The sequence below is a fragment of the Schistocerca gregaria genome, chromosome 3, assembly GCF_023897955.1.
Source record: "Schistocerca gregaria isolate iqSchGreg1 chromosome 3, iqSchGreg1.2, whole genome shotgun sequence".
NCBI lineage: Eukaryota > Metazoa > Arthropoda > Insecta > Orthoptera > Acrididae > Schistocerca > Schistocerca gregaria.
This window is the reverse complement of record NC_064922.1, coordinates 182,118,551-182,140,116: the sequence shown is the minus strand read 5'-3', so window position 1 is coordinate 182,140,116 and position 21,566 is coordinate 182,118,551. Positions and strand designations below refer to the sequence as shown.

The 21,566-nt window shown below is 45.2% G+C and overlaps 1 protein-coding gene and 2 non-coding genes across 3 annotated transcripts in view; 1 reads left to right on the top strand and 2 right to left on the bottom strand.

Annotated features, from left to right (window-relative positions):
* LOC126355300 (beta-alanine transporter-like) overlaps window positions 1–21,566 on the bottom strand; it is a 602,272-nt gene that overhangs the window by 23,012 nt on the left and 557,694 nt on the right. Inside the window, exons 6-7 of the mRNA XM_050005591.1 lie at window positions 20,816–21,030; window positions 16,602–16,789 (exon numbers count right to left, since the gene is read on the bottom strand). Of these exons, the coding sequence (XP_049861548.1) occupies window positions 16,602–16,789; window positions 20,816–21,030 (403 nt within the window). The remainder of the gene's footprint in view (window positions 1–16,601; window positions 16,790–20,815; window positions 21,031–21,566) is intronic.
* Window positions 17,776–17,850, bottom strand: Trnal-caa (transfer RNA leucine (anticodon CAA)). The gene has a single exon. It is a non-coding gene; the product is annotated as a tRNA-Leu (tRNA).
* Window positions 18,294–18,368, top strand: Trnal-caa (transfer RNA leucine (anticodon CAA)). Its single transcript has one exon. It is a non-coding gene; the product is annotated as a tRNA-Leu (tRNA).

Sequence of the window (21,566 nt, the reverse complement as noted above, 5' to 3'; positions counted from 1 at the left end):
CTCACGTCACGCCAGCGTCAAGTCAGTGGGTGGTCTCAGCAGCCTCAATAGATGGGGAGCCGTCACAACGGTGGTGACGTCACAAGGCAAGTTGTCGTTGGGCGAGTGGCGGCACCTGTGGTGAAGCCACGCCACTTCTATCGTATGAGGTGTGTGCGTCACAGTCTGTGCCAACCACGTTTTGAGACTGCATGCGCAGATAGATTAGATTAGATCAGATTGGATTGGATGTACTTTTCGTTGGAATTGACCCATGGTGAGGAGAAATTTGGAAATTTGTGATAAGGCCATATGGGACCAAACTGCTGAGGTCGTCGGTTTCTTAGCCTACACACTGCTTAATCTAAATTAAACTAACTTACGATATAGACAACACACACACCCATGCCAGAGGGAGGACTCGAACCTCCGATGGGGGGAGCAGCACGAAGCCGGCCGCGGTGGTCTCGCGGTTCTAGGCGCGCAGTCCGGAACCGTGAGACTGCTACGGTCGCAGGTTCGAATCCTGCTTCGGGCATGGCTGTGTGTGATGTCCTTAGGTTAGTTAGGTTTAAGTAGTTCTAAGTTCTAGGGGACTGATGACCACAGCAGTTGAGTCCCATAGTGCTCAGAGCCATTTGAACCATTTGAGCAGCACGAACCTTGACGAGGTGCCCAAGACCACGCGGCTACCCCGCGCGGCATAGTGAGGACATCTCAGAAAGCAGCATACACAGTAAATGTTTACAAAGTACGCCCAGAAATTGTAATGTACCTTCCACATATTCTAAATTAAATTCCGCTCTTGATGTGTATTCGGTTAGAAAACAAATCTTAAGCCTATTTTCATTTAAAATGTTCAACACTCTTAGGTGCAATGATAATTCTTGAGAATTTGTAGCCACTCATCACCAAAATAAAAATAATTACAGCACTTGTTTACAATGATCGCATCACACCACAAAATTGGGACCGATGTCAGATTGTAAGCAATATTCACATTGTGTGATAATATTAATAACACACATGCTCAATAGGTTCTGCTAAGAAATGCATCGATGGATAAGAAGGAATTCGCTACCATTAAATCCTTTAGATTCTTCTCAAAATGAACGTCGTTATTAGTGATTTATGGTTGCTGGCATGTTATTGAAAATGTATTCCGCGGAATGGTGGCCACCTTTCCGAACCATGTAGGTGACTTTAAATCATTGTGAAAGTTTTTCTTATTTCTAGTGTTGATTCCATGAACAGAGCTGCTGATTTGGGAAAAAAAGATATATTTTAATGACGAATTTCGTTAAGGAATAAAGATATTGGGAAGCCTTAAATAGCCGTCTGCAGCTCATTCTTGAGTTCACACCACAAATAATTCATATTCCACGTTTTTGGGCTCGGAAATCTTTACCTTGGCTTCATGAGTTACTCCAGAAAATAGTTCCATATGACATTATGGAATGAAAGTAAGCATAGTACGCTAGCGTTTTTTTTTTTTTTTTTTTTAATTTTTACATCACCTGTGTCTCACAAAATTCACACAGCACATAGATATTTGTTTAGGCGCTTCAGCAGTTCTGTGGTATGCTCCTCCCAGTTAAATCTGTTATTAAGCTGTAATGCTAAGAATTTAACACACAATCCTTGTACGCCCTACGCCATATGGCAGGTGACAGTATTTCACATAACAAAATTGTTAAGACTTTCGTGGCCACTTGTTGACAAACTGCTTATTTGCTTCTGTCTCGGGTTCTTCGGCCGACGTTCGTGTGATGATTTTGCTGACGTTTCGCCAGCACGAGTGGCTGGCATTGTCAAAGCTTCACCCTCCATTGCCGGAGGTGAACTGGAGCCGGGCTCGCGGCCGCAGACTATATGTACCTTGCGCGCCAACGTCCGAGGGCTTCTCCGCGGTCATTTCCGCGGTCATTTCCGGTGCGTTTCTCCTCTTGCTACCTGCTACGGTCGTTCTCTGCAGTACGGGAAGCCAGGAGCCGTTTACCTTAAGGCTTTCTTCTTTCTTGTTGAAGCTGTTCCCGTGTTTGTGTATTTCTACAGCTTCTCTGTACAAGCGGGTGTGATAGTGCTTCTCTACAGCCAGAACTTCCGTGTCGGTGAATTTTATTACATGTACCTGGTCGGTCTCACTCAGTGCGTGTTCTGCCACGGCCGATTTTTCCACCTGTCCCAACCTGCAATGTCGCTTATGTTCTTTGATCCTGGTGTTGATTGATCTTCCAGTCATTCCGACATAAACTTTCCCGCATGTGCATGGTAAGCGGCCAATGCCGTAGAGTAAAGCTGTATCTACATCCACATCTACATGGATACTCTGCAAATCATACTTAAGTGCCTAGCGGAGGGTTCGTTGTACACTACTAGCCATTAAAATTGCTACACCACGAAGATGACGTGCTACACACGCTAAATTTAACCGACAGGAAGAAGATGCTGTGATATGCAGAGCATTCACACACGGTTGGCATCGGTGGCTACACTTACAACGTGCTGACATGAGAAAGTTTCCAACCGTTTTCTCATACACAAACAGCAGTTGACCGGCGTTGACTGGTGAAACGTTGTTGCGATGCCTCGTTTAAGGAGGAGAAATCCGTGGCATCACGTTTCCGACTTTGATAAAGGATTGTAGCCTTTCGCGATTGCGGTTTATCGTATAGCGATATTGCTGCTCGCGTTGGTCGAGATCCAAAGACCGGTTAGCAGAATATGGAATCTGTGGGTTCAGGAGGGTAATACGGGACGCCCTGCTGGATCCCAACGGCCTCGTATTACTACAGTCGAGATGACATGCATCTCATCCGCATGGCTGTAACGAATCGTGCAGCCGCGTCTCGATCCCTGAGTCAACAGATGGGGACGTTTGGAAGACAACAACAATCTGCACGAAGAGTTCGACGACCTTTGCAGCAGCATGGGCTATCAGCTCGGAGACCGTGGTTGCCGTTACCCTTGACGTAGCATCACAGCCAGGAGCGCCTGCGATGGTGTACTCAACGACCAAACTGAGTGCACGAATGGCAAAAAGTCATTCTTTCGGATGAATCCAGGTTACGTTTACAGCATCATGGTGGTCGCATCCGTGTCTGGCGACATCGCGGTGAACGCGCATTGGAAGCTTGTATACGTCATCGCCATACTGTCGTATCACCTGGCGTGATGGTTTGAGGTGGCATTGGTTACACGTCTCGGTCACCTCTTGTTCGCATTGACGGCACTTCGAACAGTGGACATTTCAGATGTGTTACAACCCTTGACTCTACCCTTCATTCGATCCCTGCGAAACCCTACATTTCAGCAGGATAATGCACGACCGCATGTTGCAGATCCTGTAGGGGCCTTTCTGAATACAGAAAATGTTCGACTGCTGCCCTGGCCAGCACATTGTCCAGATCTCTCACCAATTGAAAACGTCTGATCAATGGTGGCCGAGCAAATGGCTCGTCCCAATACGTCCGTCACTACTCTTGGTGAACTGTGGTATCGTGTTGAAGCTGCATGTGCAGCTGTACCTGTACACGTCATCCAAGCTCTGTTTGACTCATTGTCCACGTGTATCAAGGCCGTTATTACTGCCAGAGGTAGTTGTTCTGGGTACTGATTTCCCAGGATCTATGCACTGAACTTGCGTGAAAATGTAATCACGCGTCAGTTCTAGTATAATATATTTGTCAAATGAATACCCGTTTATCATCTGCATTTCTTCTTGGTGTAGCAATTTTAATGGCCAGTAGTGTATCTTTACAATGATTTTCTATTATCCAGTCTCGAACAGCGTGCGGAAGAAACGAGCGCCTCTGTCTTTCCGTGCGAGCTCTAACTTCCCTTACTTTATTATGATGGACGTTTCTCCCTATGTAGGTCGGCACCAACAAAATATTTTCACATTCGTAGGCAAAGTTGCTGATTGAAATTTCGAGAGAAGATTCCGCTGCAACGAAAAACGGCTTTGTTTTAATGACTCCACCCCAAATCCTGCATCATGCCAGTGATACTTCCTTCTTTATTTCGCGATAATACAAAACGTGCTGCTCTTCTTTGAACTTTCTCGATGTACTCCCTTCATCCTATGTGGAAAGGATGCCAGACCGCGTGTAAGTACTGCAGAAGAGAACGGACAAGCGCAGTATAAGCAGTCTCTTTAGTAGATCTGTTTCATTTTCTAAGTTTTCTTTCCAATTTGATCTGTTCATAATGGTAATTCCTAGGTATTTAGTTGAATTTACGGCCTTTAGATTTGACTGATTGATTGTGTAACCGAAGTTTAACGGATTCCTTTTAGCATTCATGTGGATGACTTCAGACTTTTCATTATTTAGGGTCAAGTGCCAATAATGCACCAATCACATATCTTTTCTAAATCCTTTTGTAGTTTGTTTTGATCTTCTAACGAGTTTAACAGTCGATGAACGACAGCATCATCTGAAAACAAGACGGCTGCTCATATTGTCTCCAAAATTGTTTATGTAGATAAAGAACAGCACAGGGCCTATAACACTACCTCGGGGAACGCCAGAGATCATTTCTGTTTTATTTGATGACTTTCCGTCAATTACTACGAACTGTGACTCCCTGACAGGAAATTACGAATCCAATCACCTAACTGAGACGATGTTCCATAAACATGGAATTTGATTACGAGGCACTTTCGTGGTACAGTGTCCAAAGCATTTTGGAAATCTAGAAATACAGAATCAATTTGAAATCCCTTATCATAGCATTGACTGTGTGTCAATAGACCATTCTCTTCGAGGTAATTCATAACGTTCAAACACAATATATATTCCAAAATCCTGCTGCATATCGACGTTATTGATATTGGTCTGTAATTTAGCGGACTACTCCTACTACCTTTCTTGAACAGTGGTGACCAGTGCAACTTTCCAGTCTTTGGGTACGGATCTTTCGTCGAGCGAGCGGTTGTATGATTGTCAGCATACTCTGAAAGGAACCTAACTGGTATGCAGTCTGGAGCGGAAGACTCGCTTTTATTGATTTAAGTTCCTTCACTAGCCCGGGGATATGTACTTCTGAGTAGCTCATGTTGGCAGCTGTTCTTGGTTAGAACGAGACAAAGTTTCGTTGTGGAAACTATTATAAGCATCTAGCATAGCAGTCTGTCTTCAGGTGTGGCCCGACGGGACCATCCGACCGCCGTGGCATACTCAGCTGAGGATGCGTTGAGGACGGGCGTGTGGTCAGCACACCGCTCTCCCGGTCGCTATGATAGTTTTCTTTGACCAGAGCCGCCACTGTTCGGTCGAGTAGGTCCTCAATTGGCAATAGGAGACTGAGTGCACCCCGAAAAATGGCAACAGCGAATGGAGGCCAGGATGGTCACCCATACAAGTGCCGACCAAGCCCGACAGCGCTTAACTCGAGTGATCTAACGGGAACCGGTGTATCCACTGCAGCATGGCCGTTTCCGTCTAGCATAGAGTCCATACTAAATTTCTAACTTCTGTAAAATATCGCCAATATTGGAGATTTGGTTTAAATTTGGCATTCTATTTTCGTTGTTTCTGCAACAGTCTTCTGACCCGTTTTGTCTACCAAGAGGTATCAGTTCCACCGTTTGTTGATTTATCTGATATAAATCTATTTCTTTGATTTCAAGCCACGTCTGGTATACAGTTGTTGTTGTGATCTTCAGTCCAGAGACCGGTTTGATGCAGCTCTCCATGCTACTCTACCCTGTGCGAGATTCTTCATATCGAAGAAACTACTGCAGCCTACATCCTTCTGAATCTCCTTAGTGTATTCATCTCTATGTCTCCCTCCACGATTTTTACCACCCTCCCCCCACCCCCACGCTGCCCTTCAATAATAAACTCGTCATCCCTTGACGCCTCAAAACATGTCCTACCAACCGAACCCTTCTTCTAGTCAAGTTGACCCACAAAGTCCTCTTCTCCCCAATTCTGTTCAGTACCTCCACATTAGTTACGTGATCTATCTATCTAATCTTCAGCATTCTTCTGTGACTCCACATCTCGAAAGCTTCTATTCTCTTACTGCGTAAACTAGTTATCGTCCTCGTTTCACTTCCATATATGGCCACACTCCATACAAATACTTCCAGAAAACACTTCCTCACACTTAAATCTATACCCGATGTTAAAAAATTTCTCTTCTTCAAATGACTCGGAGCACTATGGGACTTAACATCTGAGGTCATCAGTCCCCCTAGAACTACTAAAACCTAACTAACCTGACATCACACACATCCATGCCCGAGGCAGGACTCAAACCTGCGACCGTAGCGGTCGTGCAGTTCCAGACTGAAGCGCCTAGAACCTCTCGGCCACAACGGCCGGCGTTCTCTTCTTCAGAAACACTTTCCTTGCCATTGCCAGTCTGCATTTTATATCCTCTTTACTTTGACATCATCACTTATTTTACTCCCTAAATAGCAAAACTCATTTACTACTCTAAGTCTCTCATTTCCTAATCTAATTTCCTCACCATCAACTGATTTAATTCTGCTACATCCATTATCCTCGTTTTGCTTTTGTTGATCTTCATGTTATATCCTCCTTTCAGCTGCTGTTCCAGGTTCTTTGCTGTCTCTGACGGAATTACAATGTCATCATCAAGCCTCAAAGTTTTTATTTCTTCTCCATGGATTTCAGTTCCTACTCCAAATTTTTCTTTTGTCTCCTTGACTGCTTGCTCAATATACAGATTGAATAAAATCGTAGATAGGCTACAACTCCGTCTCACTCCCTTCTCAAACACTCCTTCCCTTTCGTGCCCCTCGACTCTTATAACTGCCATTTATTTTCTGTATAAATTGGAAATAGCCTTTAACGCCTGAAACCTTCAGAATTTGAAAGAGAGTATTCCAGAGAACATTGACAAAAACTTTCTCTATGTCTACAAATGCTATAAACGTAGGTTTGACTTTCCTCAACCTATCCTCTAAGAACTTTCAGCACTGCAGCGCTTCAGCAAACGTAAGTATCGAAATAATAATGAAAAATCCGCCTCGATTGCACAAAATACCTGGTGTATACCTAGGTTTCAGCGCTGGTAACCACACCTTCTTCAGAACAAATATAAAACAGCTTGCCTAAATAGGCATAGTCAAAGGCTAAAATCAACACCTACAGCGGCAAGACGCCATATTTAGGCAAGCTGCTTTATATTTGTTCTGGAGAAGGCGTGGTTATCCACGCTGCAACCTAGGTAAACACCAGGTAGTTTGTGACATCGAAGTGGATTTTTCATAATTATCATCCTATAAGATAATCCGTAGGGTCGGTATTGCCTCACATGTTCCTACATCTCTCAGGTATCCAACTGATCTTCCCCGAGGTCGGCTTCTACCAGTTTTTCCATTCGTCTGCAAAGAATTCGCGTTAGTATTTTGCAACCGTGAACTTATTAAACTGATAATTCGACCTACAGTTACATAGTCAGTTTTGAAGAAGTGGAGTTTGTCTCTCACAAAGGCGTCAAGTAAATTTTTAAAGACTTTGTTTTGAGTACATATATTTGTTTGTGTGTGAAATCTTATGGGACTTAACTGCTAAGGTCATCAGTCCCTAAGCTTACACACTACTTAACCTAAGTTATCCTAAGGACACACACACACACACACACACACACACACACACACACACACACACACACATCATTGCCCGAGGAAGGACTCGAACCTCCGCTGGGACCAGCCGCACAGTCCATGACTGCAGCCCCCCCCCTCCCCCCCCCCCCCCCCCCCCCCCCGACCGCTCGACTAAACCCGCGCGGCAGATATATTTCTCGGTTATTTTTAGAGGATTTGGGGGCTACAATATTCACTCTCTCTACAACACTGTGTTCATTAATCCCTGTATCAGGTTAGATGCTGGATATTAGCTGTGGACTATTTTTTGCTAAGAGGTCAAGTGTAAAAAATTTCCGGTGCGGTTCTCCTCTTTTACCTGCGACGGTCGTTCGCTGCAGTACGTGAAGCCAGGATCCGTTTACCTTAAGGCTTCCCTCTTTCTTGTTGAAACTGTTCGCGTGTTTTTGTATTTCTACAGCTTCTCTGAGCCGAGATGAATGTGCTACACCGAAGTTCTTGAGATGTAAGCGCCTATTCACCACCGCCCAAGCACATCGTAAGCGAATACATACAACACGGAGAGACGTGGCAAGAACGGATCAGGAACTCCTGGACATTTTCTATCAACTAAGAAGTAGAATTCATCGAGACGACTGGGACAAGATCGACAGCATCACTCACTGGAGCGTGCAGGACGAACTCGAGCGCTGTACCGAGCGACAGACGAAGAAGTTTGAAAGATGCCGGAAGCAGACCATCAAGGAGATTCTCGACATGTCACACACAGTGGTCAACCTCACTGAACGCCAATTGACCGAAGAGAAAGTGTCTGTTCTTCAAAAAGGAGGGAATTTCGCTATCATCCCGAGAACTATACCTATGGAGGACATCGTTGCCAACACCGAAGCAGCCATTCTGACCCTTCCTTGTGAAAGGGCAGAGGAAATACGCGCTGAAACAGCCAGGATACTGCGCCGAGCAAAACTACCAGCTTGCAACCTGAAGAAAGAAGAGGTACAAACCATTAAGAATCTCATCGCTGACAAGAGTATATTGGTACTGCCTGCTGATAAGGGGAATGTGACCGTCGTAATGAAAATCGAAGATCCGAGACCTATTAGATCCGTCGACGTACCGAAAACTAAGCGCAGATCCGACGCAGCGTATCACACGGATTACGAATCGATTAATCAAGGCGTCTTCTCTGCCGGCGGACATACAGAGAGACCTGCGCAACACTGAAGCCCTACCACCTCGGCTGTATAGATTACCCAAGATCCATAAGAACAACGTTCCACTGAGACCGATCGTTAGCGCTCCTGGCTCACCGACGTATAAATTAGCAAAACATTTGGCCTCTTTGCTCCAGCCACACGTGGGGAAGACCGACGCATACATTAAGGACTCAGGACATTTCATTGTGAAGCTGAAGAAACTGAAACTTGCACCGAACGACATCCTGGTCAGGTTTGATGTTGTTTCGTTATTTACGAAAGTGCCACTCAGTGACGCTCTGGAGCACATCGGTTCCATTTTCCCGCAAGACATCATGAAGCTCTTCCATGCCTGTCTCACCACGAGCTATTTCACGTGGAATGGCAATTTCTACGAACAGCTGGAAGGCGTTGCCATGGGTAGTCCTCTTAGTCCAGTGGTGGCCAACTTCTTCATGGAACATTTCGAAGCACAGGCACTGGACTCGGCGACTTGTAAACCTAAGGTGTGGTACAGGTACGTCGATGATACTTTCGTCGTGTGGAGCCATGGTGAAGAACAGCTCGGTGACTTCCTAAGACACTTGAACAACCTCCACGCCAACATAAAATTTACCATGGAAGTGGAAAAGGACAGAAAACTACCATTTCTAGATGTGCTGGTCACAAGGGATGGCCAAAACCTGGGACATAGCGTGTACCGAAAACCGACGCACACGGACCGATATCTGCACAAACTGTCAAACCACCACCCGAGCCAGAAAAGAGGCATGATTCAGACGCTCGTAACGCGAGCAGCACGAATATGTGAGCCGCAGCACCTTAAACGCGAAATGCAACACCTGGAAAGTGTTCTGAGGAGCAATGGGTACTCCACAAATGATATTAGAAGTGTAACAGAGCCAAACCACCGGCGAAGTAAGAAACCAGAAAAAGAAATGTCGGGTACGGCCTTTCTGCCATACATTCCCAGAGTGACGGACAGAATCGGCCGTATATTACACAAGCACGGCGTAAAGACAATTTTCAAACCGACAAGGAAGATCAAAGAATGTCTTAGATCGGCAAAGGATAAAAGGGACCCACTTGCAATGTCAGGAATATACCGCTTACCATGCACATGCGGGAAAGTTTATGTCGGAATGACTGGAAGATCAATCAACACCAGGATCAAAGAACATAAGCGACATTGCAGGTTGGGACAGGTGGAAAAATCGGCAGTGGCAGAACACGCACTGAGTGAGACCGACCAGGTACATGTAATAAAATTCACCGACACGGAAGTTCTGGCTGTAGAGAAGCACTATCACACCCGCTTGTACAGAGAAGCTGTAGAAATACACAAACACAGGAACAGCTTCAACAAGAAAGAAGAAAGCCTTAAGGTAAACGGCTCCTGGCTTCCCGTACTGCAGAGAACGACCGTAGCAGGTAGCAAGAGGAGAAACGCACCGGAAATGACCGCGGAAATGACCGCGGAGAAGCCCTCGGACGCTGGCGCGCAAGGTACATATAGTCTGCGGCCGCGAGCCCGGCTCCAGTTCACCTCCGGCAATGGAGGGTGAAGCTTTGACAATGCCAGCCACTCGTGCTGGCGAAACGTCAGCAAAATCATCACACGAACGTCGGCCGAAGAACCCGAGACAGAAGCAAATAAGCATTTCATATAACGTTAGGCTCGGCAGTCTGAGAGGTGCCATTAGACAGGATTACACCATGTGCCGGCTCTGGTATTCACGCTGCCCGTGGTCTCATTTAGATCATCAGTACAAATGGCGCAGCCTACACATTCTCTTCATAGTAATCTACACTAAACCGACACTTAAATCTTGGACGACTTTCTTTTGACAGGGGATAACATCAATGGTCACTCAACTTGTCCCGAAGGTTCGCCAAGGTGACATTATCTCCTCCCTTCATCAGCCCAGGTAAAAATAGTTTTTGCGTGATCTGCAGGATAAGCAAAGACCATTACAAAGAATTATTCTGGGAAAGGGTGTCGGAGATTTTCTACTCTGGAATTAACATAGAGTGATTCTACTAACATTCTTCGCCACATTTATTGGTCATGGTTGTAATTTTGATTTAATATATATTTTTACTGATTTTTCTTAGACAAATCGTAAACGTAAAAGTAACTTACATTTAAATATATAATCGTATCTGTAAGCATGTGCTTTGGTGTTGCACCTTTACATAAACTCAACGTAAGTTTTGTGGTTACTGTAAACTTAATATTACGCCCACTAGGAAACAACTGTGTATCTGTGTAATTGAAACGAAGATACCTGAAAGTGAAGCTATGGTCTACGTCACGGGAATACGTTAAGGGAGGATCGTTATACACATTGTGGGAAGAAGAAGCTTTATGAGTCAAGTTCCGGAATCCGATGCGTTGAGCTGAGGGCAAATGGTTCAAATGGCTCTGAGTTCTGTGGAACCCAACTGCTGAGGTCATCAGTCCCTTAAAACTTAGAACTACTTAAACGTAACTAACCTAAGGACATCACACACATCTATGCCCGAGGCAGGATTCGAACCTGGGACCGTAGCGGTCGCGAGGTTCCAGACTGGAGCGCCTAGAACCGCACGGCCACTCCGGCCGGCGATCTGAAGGAAAGAAAGATACAATCATGTGAAGAAGTTACATTGTTACATTTTTAGAGGATCATCAGAGGTAACGAAGAGTTTTGGTAGCTATTCCGTCGTGAAGAAATGTTGTGTCTAAATCTATGTTGAACATCAAGTATACCAAATATCCGCAAGCAGTGCATACGCCTCAAGAAGAGAGGATGATGTTATATTTACGGAAGAAGAAGCGAAAGTAATTTTCTGAGCAAGATTTAAAGAAAAAGAGGAGAAGCAACAGGAATCAACAGTCGTGTAATGGTGGAAAGCAGATGTACGTGGTTTCGTAGAACCCAGTAAGAAACTGGCCTTCGACTTGAATCTCTCTAGCAGAAGACAGGCACACTGGATTGTCGTTGCAGTAAGTTAAGTGCACTTTCATGATTCAGTGAGATAAAATTGTTATATACATGTGTTGTCTTTATCTGAATCAGCAAATATTATACGGACTTCCTTTATTAACAAACAATTTTTATCTGTTTAACTTTGTAGTGTAGAAGCGTAGCACATTTGAGTGAACGTTTAAATATAAAGCACACATTGCTCGATCATATAAATCTGTTATGTCAGCGCGTTCTTCTCTACATCTAGATCTACATCTACATGAATACTCTGCAATTCATTATTAAATACGTAACAGAGGATTTATCGAATCACCTTCTAGCTACTTGTTTACCGTTCCACTCTCGAATAGCATGCAGGAAAAATGAACACTTAAATCTTTCTCTGCGAGCTCTGACTTCTCTTACACATATACGATGTTTGTTTTACTCATAGATCACATTTAAATCGCAGCTGCAATTCTCTATAAAGTGTTTGTGGCATTTCATGTAATCAAATCGCTTTTTAGAGCAGTAGAATACAGAAAAATATTTTTTACGTAATCCACAAGAGCTAAATCGAGAACTGGCGCCGTATTGTCAGCAGCCTAGTCTAGCGACACCTTCACAGTCGAAAATCACAGCAATCATCTTCCACTGTCAGCATTTACGACTATCTCTGGTAGAAAAAGCGTCGAATCACATTTTTGACTCCACACTGAAAACATCTACAGCATGGAGTGTGTACGAGAACGTAATAATATGCACCATTTAGTATTTGAGTGTAGTTTATGATTTACAACGTATTAGAAGTGTACTGAACAGTCAGAAATTACATATTAAATCTCTTTTGTATTTCAAAAACTGTAGGAATATGTTCACGCTGCCAATGCTCAGCACATTCGTAATTGAGTACACAGCAATAGTGGCTTTTCTTGTAGCTATTTTCCATACATTTTTAGTGCGATTACAATTATTTACCATGAAGTTGTTTTGTAAATTTTTGCAGGGTCATTACAAATGGAGCTCTTGTGACGTCACGTTAGGGAATTCATAGTTTTACTTGATTTAAAACAGACATTGTCCAGTATTCAACACTAACTCCAACATTTACTCAAGAAATTAGTACTATTGTACTTCACTACACAGTATTTGTGCGCCTCTGTGTAGTATGACTGTGTGAGTGTTTGAGTACAAATGCTAGATGCGTCAGTACGTAAAGAACTGAGAGAATGCTCTGATAGTAAAGTTGTCTATCAGTGCAGATATTTAGCAGTTCAATAACGCAAAGAGAATTTATCGCAGTATTTTGTGTGAGTATATGTGCGTGTGTGTTAGGGAGAGAGAGAGCGAGAGAGAGAGAGAGAGAGAGAGAGAGAGAGAGAGAGAGAGAGAGAGAGAGAGAGTCAGATTAAGAATAAAGCACATTTGTCATCGGGCCAGTGACACACTGCAACGAGTTACTGCAGAGCACACAGTTGTTCAATTTCTATTTTGATAAAACGGCATCAAGTATAAAAAGAGTCGTTTCAGTCACTGAAGATCATGTTGTGCTAAAGTTTAAAGAAGCAGAATTAGGAGGTAATAAACACATGATTAGAATTGTTTTAAGATCCTGAGATTCACTGTAATGAAGCAAACACTCAAAATATCACAATCAGTGATGGTGCAGCACGTACTCGAAATTGGGGCATGTAAGTAAATAACGGGTGAAGCGCCAAAAAATGAAAATTTGAGTCGTCGGTGAAATTCCGCTGTGATCGCCAAGGCCAATGACACACATTCTGACACAAGCACGAGAACAGCGGGAAACAATGCTTATAGCTGCCACAAAACGACATTCGTGTCTAACACTGTCGGCGTTCAAATAATGAGTCTTCTCTGGTAATGCCTTAGTGCACACTATTGTGAATTGCTGAGCGTTGCAACAATAGGGCAACGCTGAAGTAATTATTACAGAAATAGCACAGAATATTACAAAATGTAAAGGAAAATTCCACCAAAATGGAGGAAGAGAGATGAAGGTAGAGCTCAGTGAAAGAAAGAAACTACGCAGCGAAGGGAACAAATGTACTCTTCCTTCATTCAGGCACTGTTAAATGTACAACTTATTGGAGCTCTCAAATTACAACTTTTGCATTCGTGTCGGTGATAATAAAACCGGTTACATGTTTCTCTGGCATGTGGCCGTACGTGGCAGGGATGGGAATGCAACTGCTTCCTGTGTGCACCAAACTTTTACATCGAAATTTACTTCTAAAAAGAAACTAATAACATGAACTGACTGCTGCTGTGGGGAGAACAAAAATAAGACGATGTTTCTGTGGCTTTACCTAACTGCAAGGGGTTAGCTTACGGAAATAGTACACTTTTATATTCTGCGATCGTGATTTTGAGAAATGAAAGAGGCTAACGGTGCGCGAAGCTACGAAATACACTCCTGGAAATGGAAAAAAGAACACATTGACACCAGTGTGTCAGACCCACCATACTTGCTCCGGACACTGCGAGAGGGCTGTACAAGCAATGATCACACGCACGGCACAGCGGACACACCAGGAACCGTGGTGTTGGCCGTCGAATGGCGCTAGCTGCGCAGCATTTGTGCACCGCCGCCGTCAGTGTCAGCCAGTTTGCCGTGGCATACGGAGCTCCATCGCAGTCTTAAACACTAGTAGCATGCCGCGACAGCGTGGACGTGAACCGTATGTGCAGTTGACGGAATTTGAGCGAGGCGTATAGTGGGCATGCGGGAGGCCGGGTGGACGTACCGCCGAATTGCTCAACACGTGGGGCGTGAGGTCTCCACAGTATATCGATGTTGTCGCCAGTGGTCGGCGGAAAGTGCACGTGCCCGTCGACCTGGGACCGGACCGCAGCGACGCACGGATGCACGCCAAGACCATAGGATCCTACGCAGTGCCGTAGGGGACCGCACCGCCACTTCCCAGCAAATTACGGACACTGTTGCTCCTGGGGTATCGGCGAGGACCATTCGCAACCGTCTCCATGAAGCTGGGCTACGGTCCCGCACACCGTTAGGCCGTCTTCCGCTCACGCCCCAACATCGTGCAGCCCGCCTCCAGTGGTGTCGCGACAGGCGTGAATGGAGGGACGAATGGAGACGTGTCGTCTTCAGCGATGAGAGTCGCCTCTGCCTTGGTGCCAATCATGGTCGTATGCGTGTTTGGCGCCGTGCAGGTGAGCGCCACAATCAGGAGTGCATACGACCGAGGCACACAGGGCCAACACCCGGCATCATGGTGTGGGGGGGCGATCTCATACACTGGCCATACACCTCTGGTGATCGTCGAGGGGACACTGAATAGTGCACGGTACATCCAAACCGTTATTGAACCCATCGTTCTACCATTCCTAGACCGGCAAGGGAACTTGCTGTTCCAACAGGACAATGCACGTCCGCATGTATCCCGTGCCACCCAACGTGCTGTAGAAGGTGTAAGTCAACTACCCTGGCCAGCAAGATCTCCGGATCTGTTCCCCATTGAGCATGTTTGGGACTGGATGAAGCGTCGTCTCACGCGGTCTGCACGTCCAGCACGAACGCTGGTCCAACTGAGGCGCCAGGTGGAAATGGCATGGCAAGCCGTTCCACAGGACTACATCCAGCATCTCTACGATCGTCTCCATGGGAGAATAGCAGGCTGCATTGCTGCGAAAGGTCTATATACACGGTACTAGTGCCGACATTGTGCATGCTCTGTTGCCTGTGTCTATGTGCCTGTGGTTCTGTCAGTGTGATCATGTGATGTATCTGACCCCAGGAATGTGTCAGTAAAGTTTCCCCTTCCTGGGACAATGAATTCACGGTGTTGTTATTTCAATTTCCAGGAGTGTATTTAGTTTCCCTCTCACTGAACCTACGCGCACGACACCACAAACCTATGTTTACGACTTTAAGTCAGCTGCCGAAAAATATAAAATTTCACGAGTGTGCATATTTCAATAGCACAGTGGATCAGATTGGATACTGAATGCCTATGGACTCTGTATTCATCAACTCTCAATGCAACTGAAGAGTTCAAGGACAACTACATCTTGAAGAGGAATGTGTAGCTTTCCGATCATCAGAAGGTGCAGCTGGAAACACTACCCTGAGAACCTAGGTTTTCTGAAGGAAAGAGAAGGGATGATTGCATTTGTTAAAGAGGAGAATAAGTGGTTTCACGAGAACATTCTGAACTGAGTGCTAATTGCTATGAGGGCACTTGTATCCTTATTTAAGTTAAAGCATTTGCATACAGAATATTTTATTACCTTCAAATTTTATATCATTTTGTTCTTACCTTAGAATAACAACACGTATATGAAAAGAAACCTGTACTGTTTTTATGTTGTACCGTGATCTCCAACTTTTATATTACTTTTGTACAACTGCTATAAATAATCACAACAATATGCTAATTGTCGGACCGCCTTCCAAAGATAATTTCAGCCACAAGTATTTCCATCTTCAGTGGGTTCTTTAATTCTATAACGTGCGGAGATGGCATATACAAAGGTATATTTAAAAAAACCAACCGTTAAACATGTAGTAATCTTCTATAACGTTTTGTACCTATGCTATTGCTGCATATTTCAGAATTAAGGATGCCACTATAGATGACGATATTTGTTGTCAAAACTAGTTTAGGAATAAATAATAAAAGTTTTTTGCATCAAGGCAGAGCCAAATTTCCCATATTGTTGTTTTTGTATGGAAAGACGGACCGATGGAAGAGCTGCAAGATTAAATTGCTGCTATAAACATTTTGCTAATTAACTCTAAACCAGATTTTTGGCGCTTGAACTAGTATTTACTTACAGGCCGCAGTTGCTTTCACGGGTTCAATATAATTTTCAGTAGAAGCTGAGCACATTGTTACGGAGTACCTGAAAGACGATGTACGGAACAAGTGACATGCAAACACCAGCAACCGTGCACTCTACGCTGGCGGTAATCTGTCGCAGACACGTGGGGTGCACCTCGATGCTCTGAAGGTTGATGACACCTGCACCAGCCGTCGACCAGAACTGCATGGCCATCACTACCACTGCCATGGCGACACTCGGAACACCGACTGCGAAGTCAAAACACATGGGCTTTATAGCTGAAACAGATTTGTTAGAAACATATTTGCAACCACACAAGAGTAAAGGAAATCGAAATGATTTTTCAAGTGCCTTCTAATGAACTGTCCTGTTTATGTACAAATGATAAAAGTCTTTTGGATTTCACGTTGTCAGGAACTAAGCATTACCACAATCATTAGGGTGGTGCTGTACCATCAACCGTGTTGCCGTTGTGAATAAGCCTGTTGAATGCTGAAAGCGACGGAATCGGTGAAAGTTACAGAATTATGTTTTCTGCATATTCTGAAGCCCACCTACGTAGTTGAATGTGTGTGAAATATTATGGGACGTAACTGCTAAGGTCATCAGTCCCTAAGCTTATACTCTACTTAAGTTAAATTATCCTAAATACAAGCACACTCCCATGCCCGAGGGAGGACTCGAACCTCCGCCGGGACCAGCCGCACAGTCCATGCTACGTAGTTGAATGATTGACGGGGCTGCCTTCAATGCAGCGTCTAGAGTCTGCCAATTATGCTATGAAGACGGTTCCGAGATGTCTTCCGTAGCCTCAAATAAAAGTCTCCTCCAGTCCTCGACTTATCGTGGAACATTTCGAAATTTCCAGAATGAGATTTTCACTCTGCAGCGGAGTGTGCGCTGATATGAAACTTCCTGGCAGATTAAAACTGTGTGCCCGACCGAGACTCGAACTCGGGACCTTTGCCTTTCGCGGGCGAGTGCTCTACCAACTGAGCTACCGAAACACGACTCACGCGCGGTACTCACAGCTTTACTTCTGCCAGTACCTCGTCTCCTACCTTCCAAACTTTACAGAAGCTCTCCTGCGAGACATGCAGAACTAGCACTCCTGAAAGAAAGGATATTGCGAAGACATGGATTAGCCACAGTCTGGGGGATGTTTCCAGAATGAGGTTTTCACTCTGCAGCGGAGTGTGCGCTGATATGAAACTTCCTGGCAGATTAAAACTGTGTGCCCGACCGAGACTCGAACTCGGGACCTTTGCCTTTTGCGGGCAAGTGCTCTACCAACTGAGCTACCGAAGCACGACTCACGCCCGGTACTCACAGCTTTACTTCTGCCAGTACCTCGTCTCCTACCTTCCACACTTTACAGAAGCTCTCCTGCGAGACATGCAGAACTAGCACTCCTGAAAGAAAGGATATTGCGGAGACATGGCTTAGCCACAGTCTGGGGGATGTTTCAAGAATGAGGTTTTCACTCTGCAGCGGAGTGTGCGCTGATATGAAACTTCCTGGCAGATTAAAACTGTGTGCCCGACCGAGACTCGAACTCGGGACCTTTGCCTTTTGCGGGCAAAATCTCATTCTGGAAACATCCCCCAGGCTGTGGTTAAGCCATGTCTCCGCAATATCCTTTCTTTCAGGAGTGCTAGTTCTGCATGTCTCGCAGGAGAGCTTCTGTAAAGTTTGGAAGGTAGGAGACGAGGTACTGGCAGAAGTAAAGCTGTGAGTACCGGGCGTGAGTCGTGCTTCGGTAGCTCAGTTGGTAGAGCACTTGCCCGCAAAAGGCAAAGGTCCCGAGTTCGAGTCTCGGTCGGGCACACAGTTTTAATCTGCCAGGAAGTTTCATTTCGAAATTTATCCGCAAGTATCTTGTCACCTAGACATAGATCCCCAGTAGGTCCCCAGTTCAAGTTTCGGTCCGGCACACAGTTTTAATCTGCCAGGAAGTTTCATATCAGCGCACACTCCGCTGGAGAGAGAAAATCTCATTCTGGATCTCGAAAGTCATTTTCTGTGCCCGTATAAAAATTACAGGTCTCCTTCCACTCTTCTTGCAGGACCAGCCCTGTTAATATCGTCACGATTGGCTCAGTTCAAGATTTCTGCGTGCCACTCCCTGCCAGTCTGCCAAGAACATCTGTCCCTTTCTTTTCTCCTCTCATTTCTCAATCTTCCTTTTCGCCTTCGTCTCCAACGTGCTGTTGGAGCGTCTCACATTGCGTCTACTAGAAAACTAGAATTCGTTATCAGGGTATCCGGTAGACGGCGGAAGAATTTTGTTGTCGCCACTTCGTTACTCCCTGCAGGTCACATTATCCATTTACCTTAAGTGCACGCAAACAGATTTATGCATGAGTAAGGGGAACTCAGTCTATGACTAGCTGGCATAACGAACTAGATCCGGAGATCTTCCTGTGATTCCACGTTTGGCCAGTAGGGCAATGCTAATGCTAATTAAGCTACTATTTCGCAGGATGTAGGATTCTTGCCCAAGCTTTACAATTTAAACAATTGTGTTACCTCTTCCATTGAAACAAAACTGTAGCGTTTTTTGCTTCAGTGGGTTGTACATCACTGTGGCACTCATCATTCACAAGAGATGGCAGGTAGCCTGACAAACGTGCAAACCAACAGTGTAACAATGGCTAAACAAGTCTTTGTGAGATTACACAAGGGGATGTAATCGACAGTTACTGTTTCATGTATCACAAGAAACAGCCAATACAAAAATTGGTCAGGTTATAGTGGAAACAAACGATTTTATCCTGGATCAGGAATTTTTATGACAGTTAGTGCCTCTCAGCATACATTGCCTGACAAAAAATGAAGCAACAAGGGGACATGTTTAGATGTGAATTCAAGTTTGTACACATGCTCACCATTGGACTGTATGCAAATGGTTAGTGTTGCAATTTTCTGTGACTGGTAGAATGGCAATTGTTGTACATTAGTATTGTTTAGGTTTAGTGTTGTTATCAGGTGTGCTGTGCTATATGAGGGGTCTCAAGTATTTCAGATGTTGAGCGACCACTGTGAATAACATCGAGAAGCTGCATATTTGTATGAGACTGCGTTATCACATGAGAGACCTCACTGTGGGTCTCCATTTGACCTGCTGGTCGATTTGTGCTGTATCAAGTTTTGTGGGACATCCACCTTTCAAGTTCAAGCCGACCGACCGAATCTGCCCTGTGAAGAGGAGGGTGACCATATACCGCACCAAGTACATCGTAACCCCTTCGCATCTGCGATTGCTATCCAACAAGTGAGAGACTTCATGCAACATTCTGTGTCATTCTACACCATTCATCAGATGATAGCAGTAGATTGTCTAGGGAATTATGATCCCATCACAACACACTCAGTTGCATTAGTAGTAGCGTCATGACTGGGAAACATGTATTGCTGACGAATATTCTCGCATTTTTTACAGTAGTGAATCGTGGTACTGCACTGCCTTCAATAACCGTCGACGACGGGTTTGAAGCGACTTGGGAGGAGGTTCCATTCTTTCCATGTTTCGGAAAGGCACAACGGTGTTGCTCCTGGCGTCATAGTCTGGGGAACCTTTCGGTATAACCTCAGGTCACGACTGGCAGAGATTGAGGGAGCACTGGCATATGCCCTGTAAACCCAAATGTTACCTCTCATCTGACAGTATAATGATGCTTTTTTCAACAGGACAATGCTCTTACAGATGTGGCACATGTCTATATAAACTCTCCGAATGATGCTGAGGTGCTACTGTGACCAGCTAGATCGTCAGATCTGTCCCAGATGTAACATGTGTGGGAGCAGCTCGATCATAAATTCGATTCCGGTGGAAATATCCGGGATATCAAGGGCAAGGTAACAACACTGGTGGGCCAGCTAGCCACAGGAGAGGATACAACGGATTTATAAAACACTTCCCAAAAAAATCACTGCATGCACCCTGGAGAGAAGAGGTACAACATCATACCGATAAGTGGGATCATATGGCCAACTTCTTTGTAAATTTGACTGGGTTCTGTAATTGCTGAAACAACATCACATACCCTCTCAACCCATGAATTTTCATTGTGGTTCCTCCTCCACTTCTGAGTGCTTCACTTTGTTTGTCGGACAGTGGAGATCGACTGTTGCCAAATGGTCTGACTCGATTGACTCAGTAATTTTAGTCGCAACAGAGATGTTTGAAATCTCCAATCCACAGCAGGTGGAGGAGGGCGCCAGCAGGCAAGTGTGAGAGGTGTGTGAGCGCTCTCACGGGCTGTGCTGTTTACCTGTGAGCAGTACGACACAGAGTGCACCCAGGAGGCCGACCAGCGCCAGACACGCGACGCTGGACCACCGGCGCCCGAAGTGCGTCCCGCAGTAGTGCTGCAGCAGCACAGACGCCGCCTGTGCCACGGCCTGAGCAGACACCGCCACCAGCGGGTTCACGCTGATGATGCCCACGCTCAGTACCAGTGCTACCATCGTCACCCAGCACAGGGATCTGTCAACATATGGGACGCTTCTGTAACCTCTCAGAAAGGATGTACTTTAAAACAGACACAAACTCAGCTTCTACACCAAAGTCAGCAATTAGCAGCAGCAGCATTTAAACCAGACTAAGTCAGATCGTCATTATCAAACATATGGGCCCATCTGTGACGCAGCTGTATTTACCGCTGTAGGCTCACGAATCCCTGCCCACACCTGGGCTCCCAGAAGCTTGGACAACTCCACTCTTTGCCACCATCTTTGGAGCCTTTGGAGCACAACACGGTGGACCAGCCAACCATATCCCTCCCATCCCTCTGAGGTGTCAATGGAGGACCTCTTCAGTTCGGATCACTGCAACACATTTTAGTCAGATGTTACACACAGCTACCACCGCTGTGCTGTCCATACTTCAGTCATGGAGTAATTGCCTCCTGTCAACACAGCACCAGTGGCAGCAGGGTGCATGTTCAGCAGTCAGAGGCTGGCGCACTGGAGACACTGTGATGTGGTAATCACGTCTCCTGCCATTGTCGCTTGCAGTTTCCT